The following is a 16,649-nucleotide window of genomic DNA, read 5'->3' on the forward strand; positions in this document are numbered from 1 at the left end:
CCCACACACATCAGCAGAAGACACTGCCTAGAGTGTAGCCTGTTTACCAGATAGCCAGTGTGAGAAAAGAGAATACACACCCTATAAAACCCACATCACAGCACAGGGGTAACCCCACCAAGAATAACTCATACAATAATAATAAATGGCAGAGCAATTGAACAGCAACTTCATACAAGAAAGAACCCAGTCATCATCAGAGGATTTGCAATATGTATTATCTTCCAGTGGAGGAGTGCAGAGAGTATGAATGTGGGGGGTGTTCATAGACACAAAGGCCTTAAAAATGTCCACAATCTTCTCGGCCACATGTTATTAGTACACCCCACCTCAATACAGTTCAAATAACAATACACCCAAATACTTCTGGCAGGGCAATAATAGTCCAGCTCTAATGAACTTCAATGGGAAGTGCATTTGAAAAATAGAAAGTCTTGCAGGGTAAAGCACTGGAACAATAGCGGGAAGAGAGAGAGAGAAAGAGGAGAAGAGAGATCTTAGCTGTGGTCTTCAGGCTTGCCGGTATACTGTCTGACCGTTCGATGGTGTTGTATGTCAAAGCATCGCAACAATGTTGTTGCTAATCCATGCGATCCATAACCGGCACGGTCTCAAACGATAACAACCACGACCTAGCACTGTCACACCGATGATTGAGTTATACTTTATAAACTACACACGCTGAAAATAAACCAAACTTCTGCAGCATAGCACACACAATCAAACTGTCGCGCCAACCAAGTGCTCCTCCCCAAAGAGCTGAACGAGCTGTCTTTATTTCCTCCTTCCTTACTGCTGAAGTGCTCTTAAAGTGGCAGCGCACGGTGAAGGCTCCGTGTAGGATTTCGACACAAAATTCCAACTTCAACTTTATGTATATAGTCTTAATTTATTTCTGCATAGATGTGAGTGTTGGGTATATTTTGTTTAATTTGTTAGATATTACTTGTTAGATATAACTGCACTGGCGGAGCTAGAAGCACAAGCATTTCGCTACACCTGAAATGACATCTACTAATCATGTGTATGTGTCCAATAAAGTTTGATTTGATTTGACCTCTGTCACTGGCTTCATTAATAAGTGCACTGACGACTTTGTCCCCACTACTAGAGGTTGACCGATTATGATTTTTTTCAACGCCGATACCGATTATTGGAGGACCAAAAAAAGCAGATACCGATTAATCGGCCAATTTATATATTTTTTTTATATATATATTTGAAATAATGACAATTACAACAATATTGAATGAACAATGAACCCTTCTATTTTAACTTAATATAATACATACATAAAATCTATTTAGTCTCAAATAAATAATGAAACATGTTCAATTTGGTTTAAATAATGCAAAATCACAGTGTTGGAGAAGAAAGTAAAAATGCAATATGTGCCATGTAAAATAAAAAGCAATCGTTTAAGTTCCTTGCTCAGAACATGAGAACATATGAAAGCTGGTGAGACTGCTCTATCAAATCATAGACTTAATGAACACACAGAAATACAAGCCTTTGGTCATTAATATGGTCAAATCCAGAAACTATAATTTCGAAAACAAAATGTTTATTCTTTCAGTGAAATACAGAACCATTCCTTATTTTATCTAACGTGTGTTATGTAAAATTTCGGCAAATTAATTACTGTCTCTGTTAGGAAGAAACACAGTTTGCAATGAGCCAGGCGGCCCAAACTGTTGCATATACCCTGACTCTGCTTGCATTGAACGCAAGAGGAGTGACACAATTTTCCTAGTTAATATTGCCTGCTAACATGCATTTATCTTAATTAAATATGCAGGTTTAAAAATATACTGCTGTGTATTGATTTTAATAAAGCCATTGATGTTTATGGTTAGGTACATTTGTGCAACGAATGTGCTTTTTCGTGAATGCGCTTTTGTTAAATCATCAACCGTTTGGCAAAGTTGAAGTAGGCTGTGATTCGATATATTTAACAGGCACCGCATTGATTATATGCAACTCAGGACAAGCTAGTTAACTACAGTACACATGGTTGATATTACTAGTTTAACTAGTGGTTATGTGAAGATTGATTTGTTTATTTTACAAGATAAGTTTAATGCTAGCTAGCAACTTATCTTGGCTCATTGCCGCCACAAGGTCCTTTTGACGCTGCAAGCGCGTAACAGGTGGTCAGCCTGCCATGCAGTTTCCTCATGGATTGCAATGTAATCGGCGTCCAGAAAAGGCAGATTACTGATTGTTATGAAATTGGACCTAATTAATCGGCCATGTCTACCTCTAGACCGTATGTACATATCCCAACCAGAAGCTATGGGTTACAGGCAACAACCACACCGAGCTAAAGACTAGAGCTGCTTTCAAGGAGCGGAACACTAATCCGGACGCTTATAAGAAATCCCGCTATGCATTTACACAAACCATCAAATAGGCAAAGCTTCAATACAGGACTAAGATTGAATTCTACTACACTGGCTCTGACGTTCGTCGGATGTGGCAGGGCTTGAAAACTATGACTCCAACACCATCATTAAGTTTGCTGACGACACAACAGTGGCAGGCATGATCACCTACAACGATGAGACACCCTATAGGGAGGAGGTCAGACAACAACCTCTCCCTCAATGTGAGCAAGACAAAGGAGCTGATCATGGACTACAGGAAAAGGTGGGCCAAACAGGCACCCATTAACATCGACGGGACTGAAGTGGAGCGGGTCGAGAGTTTCAGGTTCCTTGGTGTCCACATCACCATCTAACTAACATGGTCCAAACACACCAAGACAGTTGTGAAGAGGGCACAACAACACATTTCTGCCTTCAGGAGACTGAAAAGATTTGGCATGGGTCCCCAGATCCTCAAAGTTATACAACTGCACCATCGAGCACTGATTGCATCACCGCCTGGTATGAAAACTGCTCAGAATTTGAGCTTAAGGCGCTACAGAGGGTAGTGCATACGTCCCAGTACATTACTGGGGCCAATCTTCCTGACATCCAGGACCTACACTACTGTTAAAAAGTTTGGGGTCACTTAGAAATGTCCTTGCGTTTGAAAGAAAAACACTTTTTCATCCATTAAAATAATATCAAATTGATCAGAAATACAGTGTAGACATTGTTAATGATGTAAATTACTATTGTAGCTGGAAACGTCAGATGTTTTTTATTTTTATGGAATGTCACATAGGTGTACAGAGGCCCATTATCAGCAACGATCACTCCTGTGTTCCAATGGCACGTTGTGTTAGCTAATCCAAGTTTATAATTTTAAAAGGCTAATTGATCATTAGAAAACCCTTTTTCAATTATGTTAGCACAGCTGAAAACAGTTGTTCTGATTTAAAGAACCAATAAAACTGTCCTTCTTTAGACTAGTTGAGTGTGTGAAGCATCAGCATTTCTGTGTTCGATTACAGGCTCAAAATGGCCAGAAACAAAGAACTTTCTTCTGAAACTCATCAGTCTATTCTTGTTCTGAGAAATGAAGGCTATTCCATGTGAGAATTTTCCAAGAAACTGAAGATCTCATACAACGCTGTGTACTACTCCCTTCACAGAACAGGGCAAACTGGCTTTAACCAGAATAGAAAGAGGAGTGGGAGGCCCCAGTGCACAACTGAGCAAGAGGACAAGTACATTAGTGTCTAGTTTGAGAAACAGACGTCTCACAAGTCCTCAACTGGCAGCTTCATTAAATAGTACGCGCAAAACACAAGTCTCAACGTCAACAATAAAGAGGCGACTCCGGGATGCTCAGTTCCTCTGTCCAGTGTCTGTGTTCTTTTGCCCATCTTAATCTTTTCTTTTTATTGGCCAGTCTGAGATATGGCTTTTTCATTGCAACTCAGCCTAGATGTCTAATGTTATTAACATAATTGGAGATAGTTTGTACACACAGTGATATCAGCGACAACAGTCCTGTAAGTTGCTTTTTTTTATTACAGTAAGGAGAGTTCACAAAGGCCTAAATAGTTTATTTTCAGACAGCAATTCATATTGGATGACATCCCAAATAATTTCCCTGTATCACATTGTAGGCTGCTGCTGGTCAGGAGCTCTGTGTGTGTGTTTATGATTTAGCACTATTACGGTATGCAATTTTGCCCAGTTAGACAATGATCTAGTTTTACGTTTCCACCTTTTGATGTTTTTTCTGACACTGCTTCACAGTAGTTCTGTATACATCTGTACTAAGCCCTGTCTGGAATGTCCTGTCCTCACTAGAAAACCTGCATTGCAGCATTCTGAGCCTTACAAAAGTATCTTACTAATGGAGTACATAGCTGAGCTTCTGTTGTAACTAATGGACCACAGTTATACAGATGGTTTATAGAAAACAAGATGATGAGCTCATGAACTGTTGTCTGCAAACTGGGGGGGGGGTAATGGCTGAACTCCTCTGTCTGCTTAGAGAGCAAAACAAAATATGGAGGATGTGTGGGTTCTTGTGTCTGGTGAGTGAGGCACAGAACTAAATAGTGATGGGCCATATCTCAGAGCAGTCGTTCCCAGGGTCGGAGCACTCTGTGTGGGCATCACTCAGAGATATGCTCACCTCCTGAAGGGTGGTGGTCAGGTACATGAGGACTGGAGGTGAAATCACAAATGTGTGTGTTTGTGTGTGTGTGTGTACTATGTGTAAATATTAACGTTCTCCCTCCCGTTCTTCCAGGCCTTCCCATGACATCAGTCTGGAGGAGTTTGATGATGAGGATCTGTCTGAAATCACAGATGACTGTGGAATAGGACTCAACTACGACTCTGATCCATACGAGAAGGTGGAACACACATACGCATGCAAGCATACACATGCACACACATACACAAACACACAGGCACATACATACACCAATGTAATGTAGTGAAACAGCATGTCTGTAATTAATAACTTTTCTGGGGGCTATTCTGCTCTCATCAATAAATAGATTAGCTTGCAGACGGTTTCAAACTACTGTCGTGTAAAGTACAGATAGAAAACAAGGTCTCTACAGATAGAAAACAAAATTGAAGCAAAGCACCTTGGCTGTCAATCTGTTTGGGTTTCTTTGTGTGGCTGTGTGTCTCTGCCACACATGGTGCTCAGGGCTTTGATTGACAATTGCTGTGGGTGACAGAGAGATTGAATATGAGAGAGAGAGAGATCGACTCCCCGGTATAGCCATTGGAGGTGATAACTGCCAATTTGTGTGTACTCTGCTCATCTCTTATATAAGCGGCAGTGTAACTTGCTGTTAATACCTGTGTTACCAGAGCTCATTACATTAGTGACCTTATACTAAGCTCAGTCCTGCCCTATCATTTCCATCCTATCAACATCAGTTCCAGCATCAGAGTAGAATATGAATGGTACTGTACTGTGCAACTCAAATCCCCTCTTAGTGACCGAGCTCTGGAGATAATCCACAGACCTGAACTACTGGAGAAGCACTGTGTCTGCTTCCTCTCTCTCTATCTCTCTGTTTCCCTCTTTAATTATTTATCTGTCACCCCTTTCTCTCATTCCCTCTCTATCTCTCTCCCCATTTTCACTCTCCCTCCCCCCTCTCTCTCTCCTGAGGGATGTGAATGTTTTATGTGGCTTTGAGCCATAGCTGCAGAAAAGGGTGAATAACCCAGTGCAGTTTGCTGCTATGCAGAGACAGTCCTCCCGCATCATCCCTTTCCACCTTCTCTCCTCCCCCTCTCTCTCTCCTCTCCCCTGACTGCTCATTCCTTCATTAGCTGCTTTGCAGAGCTCTGTTCAGAGAGATCCTACCTTCAACCCCCTTCTTTTTACCTCAATTCCTCCTCTTCCCCATAAGAGACATGTTTTTGCTTCTGCCTCATTAATCCCACAACAACAAAAAAACTGGGCAATTGAGTTATATTTCTTCAGTCACATGCAAAGTTCTTTCTACAAAGCAATTTGTCAGTGTGTAGAGACGACCCGGGCCTACAACCTCAGAAAGCAAGTTAAGGGAAACACTTTTATCCTTGCAATCAAACGCAGATCACCCAATGGAACAAACAGGCCCTGACTGCTCAGTCCACAGATGTGTGGGTGTATGCCAGAGACAGTGTCACTCTTTGTTATGTTACATCATCAAACCCACCCCCACCAAGTCGCCCAGCCCCAAAGGAACTAATCCTGCTGACTTCGGACTGACACTCTGGATTAAGAACAGAGCTGGAGAGTGGTGTGTGTGTGTGTGTTTGTTTTATGTATTTGATTGGGTGTTTGTCATCAGCCCATTAAGCCTCTATCACACAGTTAAATGGTTTCTGTTTGTTTATACATGTGCCTGTATTTGTATGTGTGCTGTATGTGTGTGTGATAAAGCACTGAAATAATTTTGTAGAGGTCATCTTTTAGCACTTTCTTTGATCTTCAAGGCTGACAACCAATCAGAAAAGTGGGATTATCCCTCTGCCCAATCCCCATCTCTGATTAATAACCATTCATTGTTCACTTCCTAATCTGCATACCCCTTTCAAGATTAGGTTTGGCTCCCTTTGAGTTACACGCACACACACGCACACCCACCCATTCCATCATAAACTGACTTAAACTGATTATGTCCCGGAGCAGAGATATTAGTCTTCAATCATTGGATTTTTTTAATATACCAGAAAGGGCATTTCTTGGAGAGAAGATTTAAATGTTTAAAATGTGATAATGTTTTTACAACCTGTCTGTAGGGCTCTGAGACAGGATTGTACAAGCCCACGCCTCCGTCCATACTATTGGTGTAAACTGCTGCAGTTACTAATGTATTTTTGAAGATGACCCAGAATGCTTTGAGAAGGAGGAAAACAGATGTTTTCATGCGTGTAATTAAGTTTTTTGACTTGGTTGAACTGTAGTAAGCTGCGACACACACACACACACACACACACACAGAGTACCAGTCAATAGTTGGGACACACCTACTCATTACAGGGTTTTTATGAATTTTTACTTTATTTTGACTATTCTCTACATTGTAGAATAGTAGTGAAGACATAAAAACTATGAAGTAACACATATGGAATCATGTAGTAACCAAAAAAGTGTTAAATCAGAATATATTTCAGATTCTTCAAAGTAACCACCCTTTGCCTTGTTGAAAGCTTTGCACTGTTGGCATTCTCTCCATAAGGATCATGAGGTAGTCACCTGGAATGCCTTGTTAGTTCATTTGTGGAATTGCTTTCCTTAATGCGTTTGAGCCAATCAGGTGTATACAGAAGGTCTTTTACAAAAAAGGGCTAAGTCCACAATATGGCAAGAACAGCTCAAATAAGCAAAGAGAAACAACAGTCCATCATTAATTTAAGACTAGGTCAGTCAATCTGGAAAACTTCAAGGACTTTGAAATTTTCTTCAAGTGCAGTCGCAAAAACCGTCAAGCGCTATCATAAAACTGGCTCTCGTGAGGACCGCCACAGGAAAGGAAAACCTAGAGTTACCTCTGCTGCAGAGGATAAGTTCATTAGAGTTTCCAGCTTCAGAAATTGCAGCCCAAATAAATGCTTCACAGAGTTCAAGTAACAGACACATCTCAACATCAATTGTTCAGAGTAGACTCCGTGAATCAGGCCTTCATGGTCAAATTGCTGCAAAGAAACCATTAATAACGGACACAAATAAGCAGAAGAGTTGCTTGGGCCAAGAAACATGAGTCCAAATTTGAGATTTTTGGTTCCAACCGCTGTGTCTGTGAGACGCAGAGTAGGTGAACAGATGGATGATCTTTGCATTGCGTGGTTCTCACCATTAAGCAAGGAGGAGGTGTGGGGGTGCATTGCCGGTGACACTGTCAGTGATTTATTTAGAATTCAAGGCACACTTAACCAGAATGGCTACCACAGCATTCTGCAGCGATACGACATCCCATCTGGTTTGTGCTTAGTGGGACTATAATTTGTTTTTCAACAAGGCAATGACCCAACACACCTCCAGGCTGTGTAAGGGCTATTTGACCATGAAGGAGAGTGATGGAGTGCTGCATCATATGGCCTCCACAATCACCCAACCTCAACCCAATTGCGTTGGACTGCAGAGTGAAGGAAAAGCAGCCAACAAGTGCTCAGCATTTGTGGGAATTCCTTCAAGACTGTTGGAAAAGCATTCCAGGTGAAGCTGGTTGAGAGAATACCAAGAGTGTGCAAAGCTGTCATCAAGGCAAAGGGTGGCTATATTTTGATTTGTTTAACACTTTTTTTGGTTACTACATGATTCCGTGTGTTATTTCATAGTGTTGATGTATTCACTATTATTCTACAGTGTAGAAAATTGTAAAAATAAAGAAAAACCTTGTAATGAGTACATGTAGAGGTAAACTTTTGAATGTTACTGTACACACATAAATAATCAACCTAGGAATGGTTAATTTCCCCATTATGCACAAAGAAGCAATTCCAATTCTGTTATTCCTAATGTTGACATTCTGAATATCATGATGATGATTTTTACTGACTTTGGTCCTCCCACATGTCCTCACTGTCATTCCTATGCAGATGGAGAGGAGAGAACACTGGCCTATATTTCCCATAATGCTTCAGTGAAGAGAAAAGGGAGGTTAACTCCTGACTCGGACAGTTTCTGCATTTTTCCCTTCAGTCTCGTGACTTGTCTGTGTCTGGGTGTTAGATATGAGCTACAGACGAGCTCAAGAGATGAGCTATAAATGAGCATGAGTTGTCTTCCATTCTCTGTTTGCCGTGTATAATGAGTCTCAGTGAAAGCCTGGTTGGGTGGAAGCAAATGGCTTATTTTCCTGTTGGTATCTATCAATCTTTGGGAGTAGAACCAGAGAGAAATTATAAGAGAAATACAAAATGAATGAGAGGAAGAATGAGAGAGGGCTGTCAGTATTTTGGGAGCAGACAGGATACTCAGTCCCTTGAGTCAGACTAGGGCATAAATCACTGAGCTATCAGGTGAAGTGAGTCTCCCCCTCTACCTCCCTTTCTTTCACTCTCTCTTTCTCTCTCTTGCTCTCTCTCTAACAGTGATTAATGCCCCTGCACATTATATATTATTCATAATATGCCATAGCAAAGGGGTAGTAGACAAATGGGGCCTGTGGGTCTGTGTGTCTCAGATACTCTTGTAGCTCTCTCCTTTACCGGCACTGTAACAAATTGCTGTAAATTTACAGAAAAACTAAGTTAGCTACTGTAATTCTATATTATAGTACTAAAGAGCAATACATTATGGGGGCTCAATGTCATTCTGCTACACTTCTGTAATTTTACAATACAATTTTAAAGTAAATAACTTACCTGTTTTGCGTATATTTACAGAAGCATACTATGAATTATGCTGTATTGTAGGAAAATGTTGTGGGCGGCAAAATGTCTCATTACCATATTTTGAGGCGTGCTTTGTAAGAGGCTATTTTTGGTGCACCCATTAGTGACAATGCTGTCCCCCACAGAATACAGTACCATACCATATTTTTTCCTGTAAATCTACAGTAATTAACTGGCTACTGTGCTGCCAGTAATTTTCTGTAATTCAGTAACGAAAACAGGTTTATTTATTTTTTTGCAAAGTTATAAAACAATAAAAACTGAAATATGACATTTACATAAGGGTTCAGTATCAAGGCACAAGGCAAGACCCAAATGCAGACACAGGTGGCAGATGGTTGGAGTCTTACAATGTTTATTAATCCAAAGGGGTAGGCAAGAGATTGGTCGTGGACAGGCAAAAAGGTCAAAACCAGATCAGTGTCCAGGAGGTACAGAGTGGCAGACAGGCTCGTGGTCAAGGCCGGAAGGCACAAAGTCTGGAAACAGGCAAGGGTCAAAACCGGGAGGACTAGAAAAAGGAGAATGCAAAAAGCCGGAGATCGGGAAAACCGCTGGTTGACTTGGAAACATACAAGACGAACTGGCACAGAGAGATAGGAAACACAGGAATAAATGCACTGGGGAAAACAAGCGACACCTGTGGGGGTGGAGACAATAACGAGGACAGGTGAAATTGATCAGGGTGTGAAATTCAGATAATTTACTCAGTACTTTGTTGAAGCACCTTTGGCAATGATTACAGCCTTAAGTCTTCTTGGGTATGACGCTACAAGCCTGGCACTTCTGTATTTGGGGAGTTTCCCCCATTCTTCTCTGCAGATCCTCTCAAGCTCTGTCAGGTTGGATGAGGAGCATCACTGGACAGCTATTTTCAGGTCTCTCCAGAAATGTTCGATCGGGTTCAAGTCCGGACTCTGGCTGGGCCACTCAAGGACATTCAGAGACTTGTCCCCAAGCCACTCCTGCATTGTCTTGGCTGTGTGCTTAGGGTCATTGTCTTGTTGGAATGTGAACCTTCACCCCAGGCTGAGGTCCTGAGTGCTCTGGACAGGTTTATCAAGGATCTCTCTGTACTTTGCCCTGTTCATCTTTCCCTCGATCTTGAATAGTCTCCCAGTCCATGCTCAGTTTGGCCAGGTGGCCAGCTCTAGGAAGAGTGTCGGTGGTTCCTAATTTCTTCCATTTAAGAATGATGGAGGCCACTGTGTTCTTGGGGACCTTTAATGCTGCAGAAATGTTTTTTGTATCCTTCCCCAGATCTGTGCTTCGACACAATCCTGTCTCAGAGCCCTACAGACAATTCCTTTGACCTGATGGCTTGGTTTTTGCTCTGACATGCACTGTCAACTATGGGACCTTATGTGTGCCTTTCCAGATCATGTCCAATCAATTGAATTTACCACATGTTTTAAAAACATCAAGGATGATATGGAAACAAGATGCACCTGAGCTCAATTTCGAGTCTCATAGCAAAGGGTGTGAATAGTTATGTAAATAAGCTATTTCAATTTTTTCCCATCCATTTTAGAATAAGGCTGTAGCGCAACAAAATGTGGAAAAAGGCAAGGGGTCTGAACACTTTCCGACTGCATTGTATAATTAGGGCATGGAGAGGAGCCATTAGTGTTATTAATCAATCACTAAATGGTATTGATAAACCAGGACCAATCATTATTAATCTGTTTTTGGATTAACATAGATGTATTAGGAGTATGTGAGTTTGGTCTCCTGTTGTTGGATGTATATACAAGTAGAATGTAATGAACCGATAATGTAACACAGACTAATGTAACATTAACAAACAGTACAGCAACATTTTCTCCCTCCTATCAATTTAATTCCTCTGGATATAATGGAGCTAGCTCCTATCGTTGAGACAGGGAGAGAGGGGAAACTCATTGTCAGCAGAAGGGTTGTGCTTCCGCCAGGCTGGCTGCCTGGCGTGTAGAAGGGAGGGAATGTCAGCTCTGTCTGGACCAACATGGTACCTGAGTACCTGAGAACTGGGGATTGATCCACAAACACACACACACACACACACTCATATTTATAGCTGTCCACTATCACCACTGCCACCACGGAGCAGAATGTAGTCATTACATTCTTATTGATTTGGTGATGTTTAACTGTAGATAAATGTCAATGTTTAAATGTCCACTATGGAGTAATACTGTTATGAGTACATTACAATATTAATACACTACCAATACACAACACTATCAGTATGACTTTTAAGATTAATAGATGATCTACCATTGTGATCACACGCAAAAAAAAAAAATCTATACTAATAAAAAGCAACCGATCCATGTTTCTTGTACAGTAGGCTTTGTCATTTGACTTTCTCTGAGAAACTGTGCTGTACGTGTATCTTCTAGATTTCCCCTGGGTTCTAGATTGACGGTTGATTTGAGTTTCTCTGGTGTTAAGGTTTAGCAGGCGTTAGCAGTCCTGTGTGAAGGGGACAAGAAGGTGGGCTTTGATGCTGAGAGAGAGGAGGGAAAGAGAGACCGATGAGTGCTGTGCTGTTTAAATGCAAAGTGGATAGCTAGAATATATTAAATCCAGTGTTCTCCCTGTCAAAAGCAATATAGTGTTGTGTTGATTGTAGTGAGTGATGTAACAGTGTGTCTATTCACATTGTAGCGACTAAGACAATAAATAAAAATATCATCTATAATTATTGCCATCAACTTTTCACTTGGAGACTGCAATTAGGGCTCCCGGGGGGCGCAGCGGTCTAAGCCACTGCATCTCAGAGCTTGAGGTGTCACTACAGACACCCCGGTTCGATTCCAGGCTGTATCACAACTGGCTGTGATTGGGAGTCCCATAGGGCGGCACACAATAGGCCCAGTGTTGTCTGGGTTTGGCCAGACCTGACTTGCCTAGTTAAATAAAAGGTTAAAAAAAATAAACTTAATGGTACAGTGACTATTTCCCCATACTTTTTGCATATACAAAGATATACAGTACAAAGATGTGCTGAGTGCTTTTAGCCTGGACAAAAGCATACACACACACACACACACACACACACACACACACACACACATACACATCTGAATCTAATTTAAATTTAATTTTACTGTAAAACAGCTGAAACCTGAGGCATCATCAATCCACCCCTCTCTCTCCTTTTCTCTCTGTCTCTTTCTCTCCCCCTTCTAGACTTTGGAGCAGAGTGGACAAGTCACCTGAGCCCCAGCCTACCATATTGCTTTGATGTGTGTTTGTGTGCTGATGGGATACTGCAGTGTTATATTCTTCGTGTAGGCTGCTCTGGGTTTAACTGTCCCACAGCTCTCTGAAAACTATTGTATATGAGTCCAGGAAGGTGACTCTGGGGTTGTTGCTTTTGTTCATACTAGCATTTGAGAATTTGCTGACAGCATTGCATTTCAGCCTCTCACAGTGTTAAAATATTGTTGAAGCAATCTCTGCCATACCACCAGTCACTCATTCTCTCTCCCCCTCCCTTCATATCCTCCCTCTCTCTCTCTCTCTCTCTCTCTCTCTCTCTCTCTCTGTCAGGACTGTCTGATTCTGGAGAAGAGCGATATTCACCACCCGGTCTGCTCCTTCCAGGACGACTTCCAGGAGTTTGAGATGATCGATGACGAGGATGACGAGGATGAAGAGGAGGTGGACCCTGATGCTCCACCCTCCCCCTCCGCTTCCCTTCCTCCTTCCCCTACCCTGGGCACTCTGAAGAGCCGGCCCACCACCCTTAACCTCACCACCACTCTCTCTCTCTCTCAGGACTCATTGAACAACAACAGCAGTCTTTCTCCAAAGAAGGGCAGCTGGCAGCACTCTCTACGCAAGCCCACCTCACAAGGTGAATACTGTGCTGTCTTATTACTTACCAATAATAAACCACTACCAACCCCTAGCAGCTTATTTCCTCTCAAATACCCTAGCTTTCTAAGGAAAAGGTTTTCTACAAATGTTTGTATGATAATTTATCTACCTAGTATTGTCTATTTATGCTGTGTCTTTAAATGTTACAGTAAGCTGTTGTCCTTTGCGTGCAGGCCGTCTGTCTCCAACCCACTCATGTCTGGAAGATGGGAGCCACGTGACAGGCCAGTGCCCTTCCCAAACAGCCCCCCAGGCCCCAGCCCCCCAGAGCAAAGGTACTCCCCCCCCCCCCACCCCCACCCCAAAAATGGCCGCCCTCCAGAAGTCATCCCCCATAAGCATCTAGTGACGTGTTGTAAAAGTGTAGTCGTCCTGTCCTCACTGGCCAGAGCTGTAGATATAGACTTTGGCAAACATAGTTTGGGATTCTAAAGAATGGGCTCCATTTTGACACCAAAAATTCCAAGTCCAATTGGTGAGAATTAATTTGTTATTGTGTGTTTGGGCCCAACACAGAGCATAGTTTAGATGGGAGCAATAGATAAACAGACCTATCACTGCCATCCCTACTCTGGTGACTTCTGGTTTAAAGTGGCTATTGCAATAATTTTCTCATGATCCATTCTAATCTCTCTTTTCTCTGCATTCTCATCTCCCTCAACCTCTATCATCTCTCTTCATTTTATCTCTACTTGTTCTGTTCTCTCACTATCCCCTCTCCTCTCCCTCTCCAATAGGCTCCTTTGGTCAACACAAGTCTCACCTGGGCTCTGACGAGGTCATTAACTCCTCAGCCGACCCTTCAACTCTGACCTCCAGAGTTTCATCCCTGGATGACCACTCCCAGTGCTCTGACACCGAGGTCGACCACGACCTCAACAACGCTGACCACAACCACAAACGTTCACGGTCCTGCATGTCCACCCAGCGACGTCCCACCGACACCTACACGGTCACTACTTGGTCAGGCCTGGACCGGGAACTGGAAAACGACCCAGACGGGACCAGCCGATGCCTGTCCTCCACTGCTCCCATTGGGGGGAATGACGGAGCTGACACCCCTCTGTCAGGTGAGGAGCTGGAGAAAGATTTTGACGTAGAGTTCATGTGTAAGGAGACCTATGACATGGCGTGTAAGGAGAACCAGAGCTCAGTCTACGTTGAGTTCCCCTCCATCGAGCCCTGTGAGCTGGCTTTTTTCTCCAGCTATATGCCATCAAGCCGCTCTGATGTTCTCGACCAATCCAGAAACACTGACCAGAGCGAGCTTCCAGCTACAGCCAATGAGGCGGCCAATGACTCCACATCTCCGTCCTCGGACCCTGGCATCGCTGACATGAATGCCAAGCGGTGCTACGCCACCTCAGACCAAGAGCATGACCTGAGCTCTCCCGGGTCAGAATCAGACATTGAGGGGGAGCTGGAGGCAGCGTTTGCCTGCGGAGGACCCCTGGTCTCCAATATGATCTCCTCCATCTCAGAGACAGAGCTGGACATGACCAGTGATGACAGTAGTAGTGGACGCTCCTCCCACCTCACCAACTCCATCGAAGAGGCCAGTTCACCCACCTCCGACCAGGAACTGGGCCCTGACAATGAGTTAGAACAGGACAGCAGCATTGTGGGAATGAAGATATCGCTCCTCCTTGGCCACCCAGACCCCATCAAAGTGGGCTCACCCTTACCCTCACCTTCACCACTACCCTCCCCCAGCCTAGCCATCTCCCCCCCTGCTGACTCCCCCATCCTGCCCCCAGAGCCCTATGATGACGGCCAGGCTCTGATGGGCCTACAGAGTGTAGATGATTATGATGAATTGCCTTATGAGCACCAGGCTGACCCAGATGAGGCCCTGCCCCCACCCCCACGCTGTGAGGAGGACAGAAGGTCCAAACAGATGGTACTCCAGATAGAACCCGACCACAGCCTGGAGAGCTTCAAACACTCCTTCTACCTGCCAGTGGGACCCAGACTCATACCCACTCACGCTGACGACTACGACGGTAACAGTGAGGGAGAGTCAGAGTCGGAGAGCGAGGACGAGCTGAGCGAGAATTCAGACTCACCCTGGTTGCTTAACAACCTGGTGAACAAGATGATCTTGGAGGGGTCTTATCCAATTAGCTGTCCCGAGGACTGTTTCAAGAGGTCAGTGTCCGTCTCGGACACCATCTCACCCTCCTCAGACATCGAGCCAGTCACGTTCACCGACGCTGTGGGTGAAAGATTGCTGAAATCTGTGACGAAGGAATCGAAGGATAAAAAAGGGAAGGGTCTGAGGAAGGAGTGGAAGGAGAGCGAGAAGATGGAGAAGAGTGCAGAGCTGCCCAAATGGAATACAGGGAAAGTCAACGATAGATTTGGCCCCTGTCTGTACAAGAGCAATCCCACAGCTGACACCATCAGACCGGTGATCGTGGAGCGTTATGGCAACAGGGTATCCACAAACAACAATCACACTCAGGACTCTGAGAAAGAAATCACCAGCCCTAAATCAGGCAAAAACACCAAGAGGCAGGATGAAGAAGATGACGATACTGTGGAGCCCGATAACGACCTGATGATGCTGGAGGGTACGGAGGAGCTGGACTCTCCCATTCTGAGTGAGAGCGTGGCGATTGACAAGGACGAGGGCCGCGAGACAGAGGCCAAGCCGAACGGACACTCTACGGCCTCCCTGGAACGTATCAACACTGTCAAACACAGCATGACCCTGGATATCCCCACGGCCCAGACCAACCGATGCTTCAGCCTCACCTACTCCACTGACAATGATGAGGAAGAGGAAGGGGGAGACTCCTCCCCATTCCTGAGCTGCCTGAGGAAGCAGTCATCCTACGGTGGCAGCCACCAGTACCTGGATAGCTCTCCGCCCATCGACGAGAGTGTCCGGGACCTCACCCTATTGGAGCAGGAACGCACCCTGTGTGAGAGAGACCTCCCTCTGCGGTCCCAGCCGGATGACGACGGTCTGGCATACGACTCCATGAAGTACACTCTGGTGGTGGATGAGAACACTACACTGGAGCTGGTCAGCCTAAGGAGGTACTTACATGGAGAAAGGGCCCATCTTTGTTGTGGAAGGGTTTAGTTGAATTTTATTCTATTGGCAATTTAAAAGTCATTTACATCAAGTTGTTTAATTACTCCTGTTTAGTCAGTGCTGTCACAACAGTCCCAAGCTGATTTATCAGGAGTCAACTATATAGTGCATTATGGATGCTTTTATATTGTCTTCTTCTATTAAGCTATTATGACTAACCTGTGTGAACCGTGCCCTTCCCAGATGTACCTCTGTGCTGAGTGATGACAGTGAGCTGTCTACACTGTGTGACGATGACCCTCTGGGGATGGGGGAGGTGGGGTACTTCCGGGGGAACGGAGGGGTGCGGCCAGAACTCCTCAGCTCGTCAGAAGACTCCTCACCTGAGGCTGACATGCACTTCTCCAAGAAGTTCCTCAACGTATTTGTCAACAGCACCTCACGATCCTCTAGTAAGTATCCTACACTTAAAGATACAG

The 16,649-nt window shown here is 43.9% G+C and overlaps 1 protein-coding gene across 1 annotated transcript in view; it reads left to right on the forward strand.

The window, feature by feature from the left end:
* Positions 1-16,649, forward strand: part of LOC109889425 (C-Jun-amino-terminal kinase-interacting protein 2-like) — a 41,845-nt gene that overhangs the window by 13,928 nt on the left and 11,268 nt on the right. The window contains exons 2-6 of the mRNA XM_020480845.2: positions 4,657-4,762; positions 12,798-13,104; positions 13,301-13,402; positions 13,865-16,172; positions 16,414-16,622. Coding sequence (XP_020336434.2) covers positions 4,657-4,762; positions 12,798-13,104; positions 13,301-13,402; positions 13,865-16,172; positions 16,414-16,622 — 3,032 coding nt within the window. The remainder of the gene's footprint in view (positions 1-4,656; positions 4,763-12,797; positions 13,105-13,300; positions 13,403-13,864; positions 16,173-16,413; positions 16,623-16,649) is intronic.

The sequence above is a fragment of the Oncorhynchus kisutch genome, linkage group LG4 (assembly GCF_002021735.2).
Source record: "Oncorhynchus kisutch isolate 150728-3 linkage group LG4, Okis_V2, whole genome shotgun sequence".
NCBI lineage: Eukaryota > Metazoa > Chordata > Actinopteri > Salmoniformes > Salmonidae > Oncorhynchus > Oncorhynchus kisutch.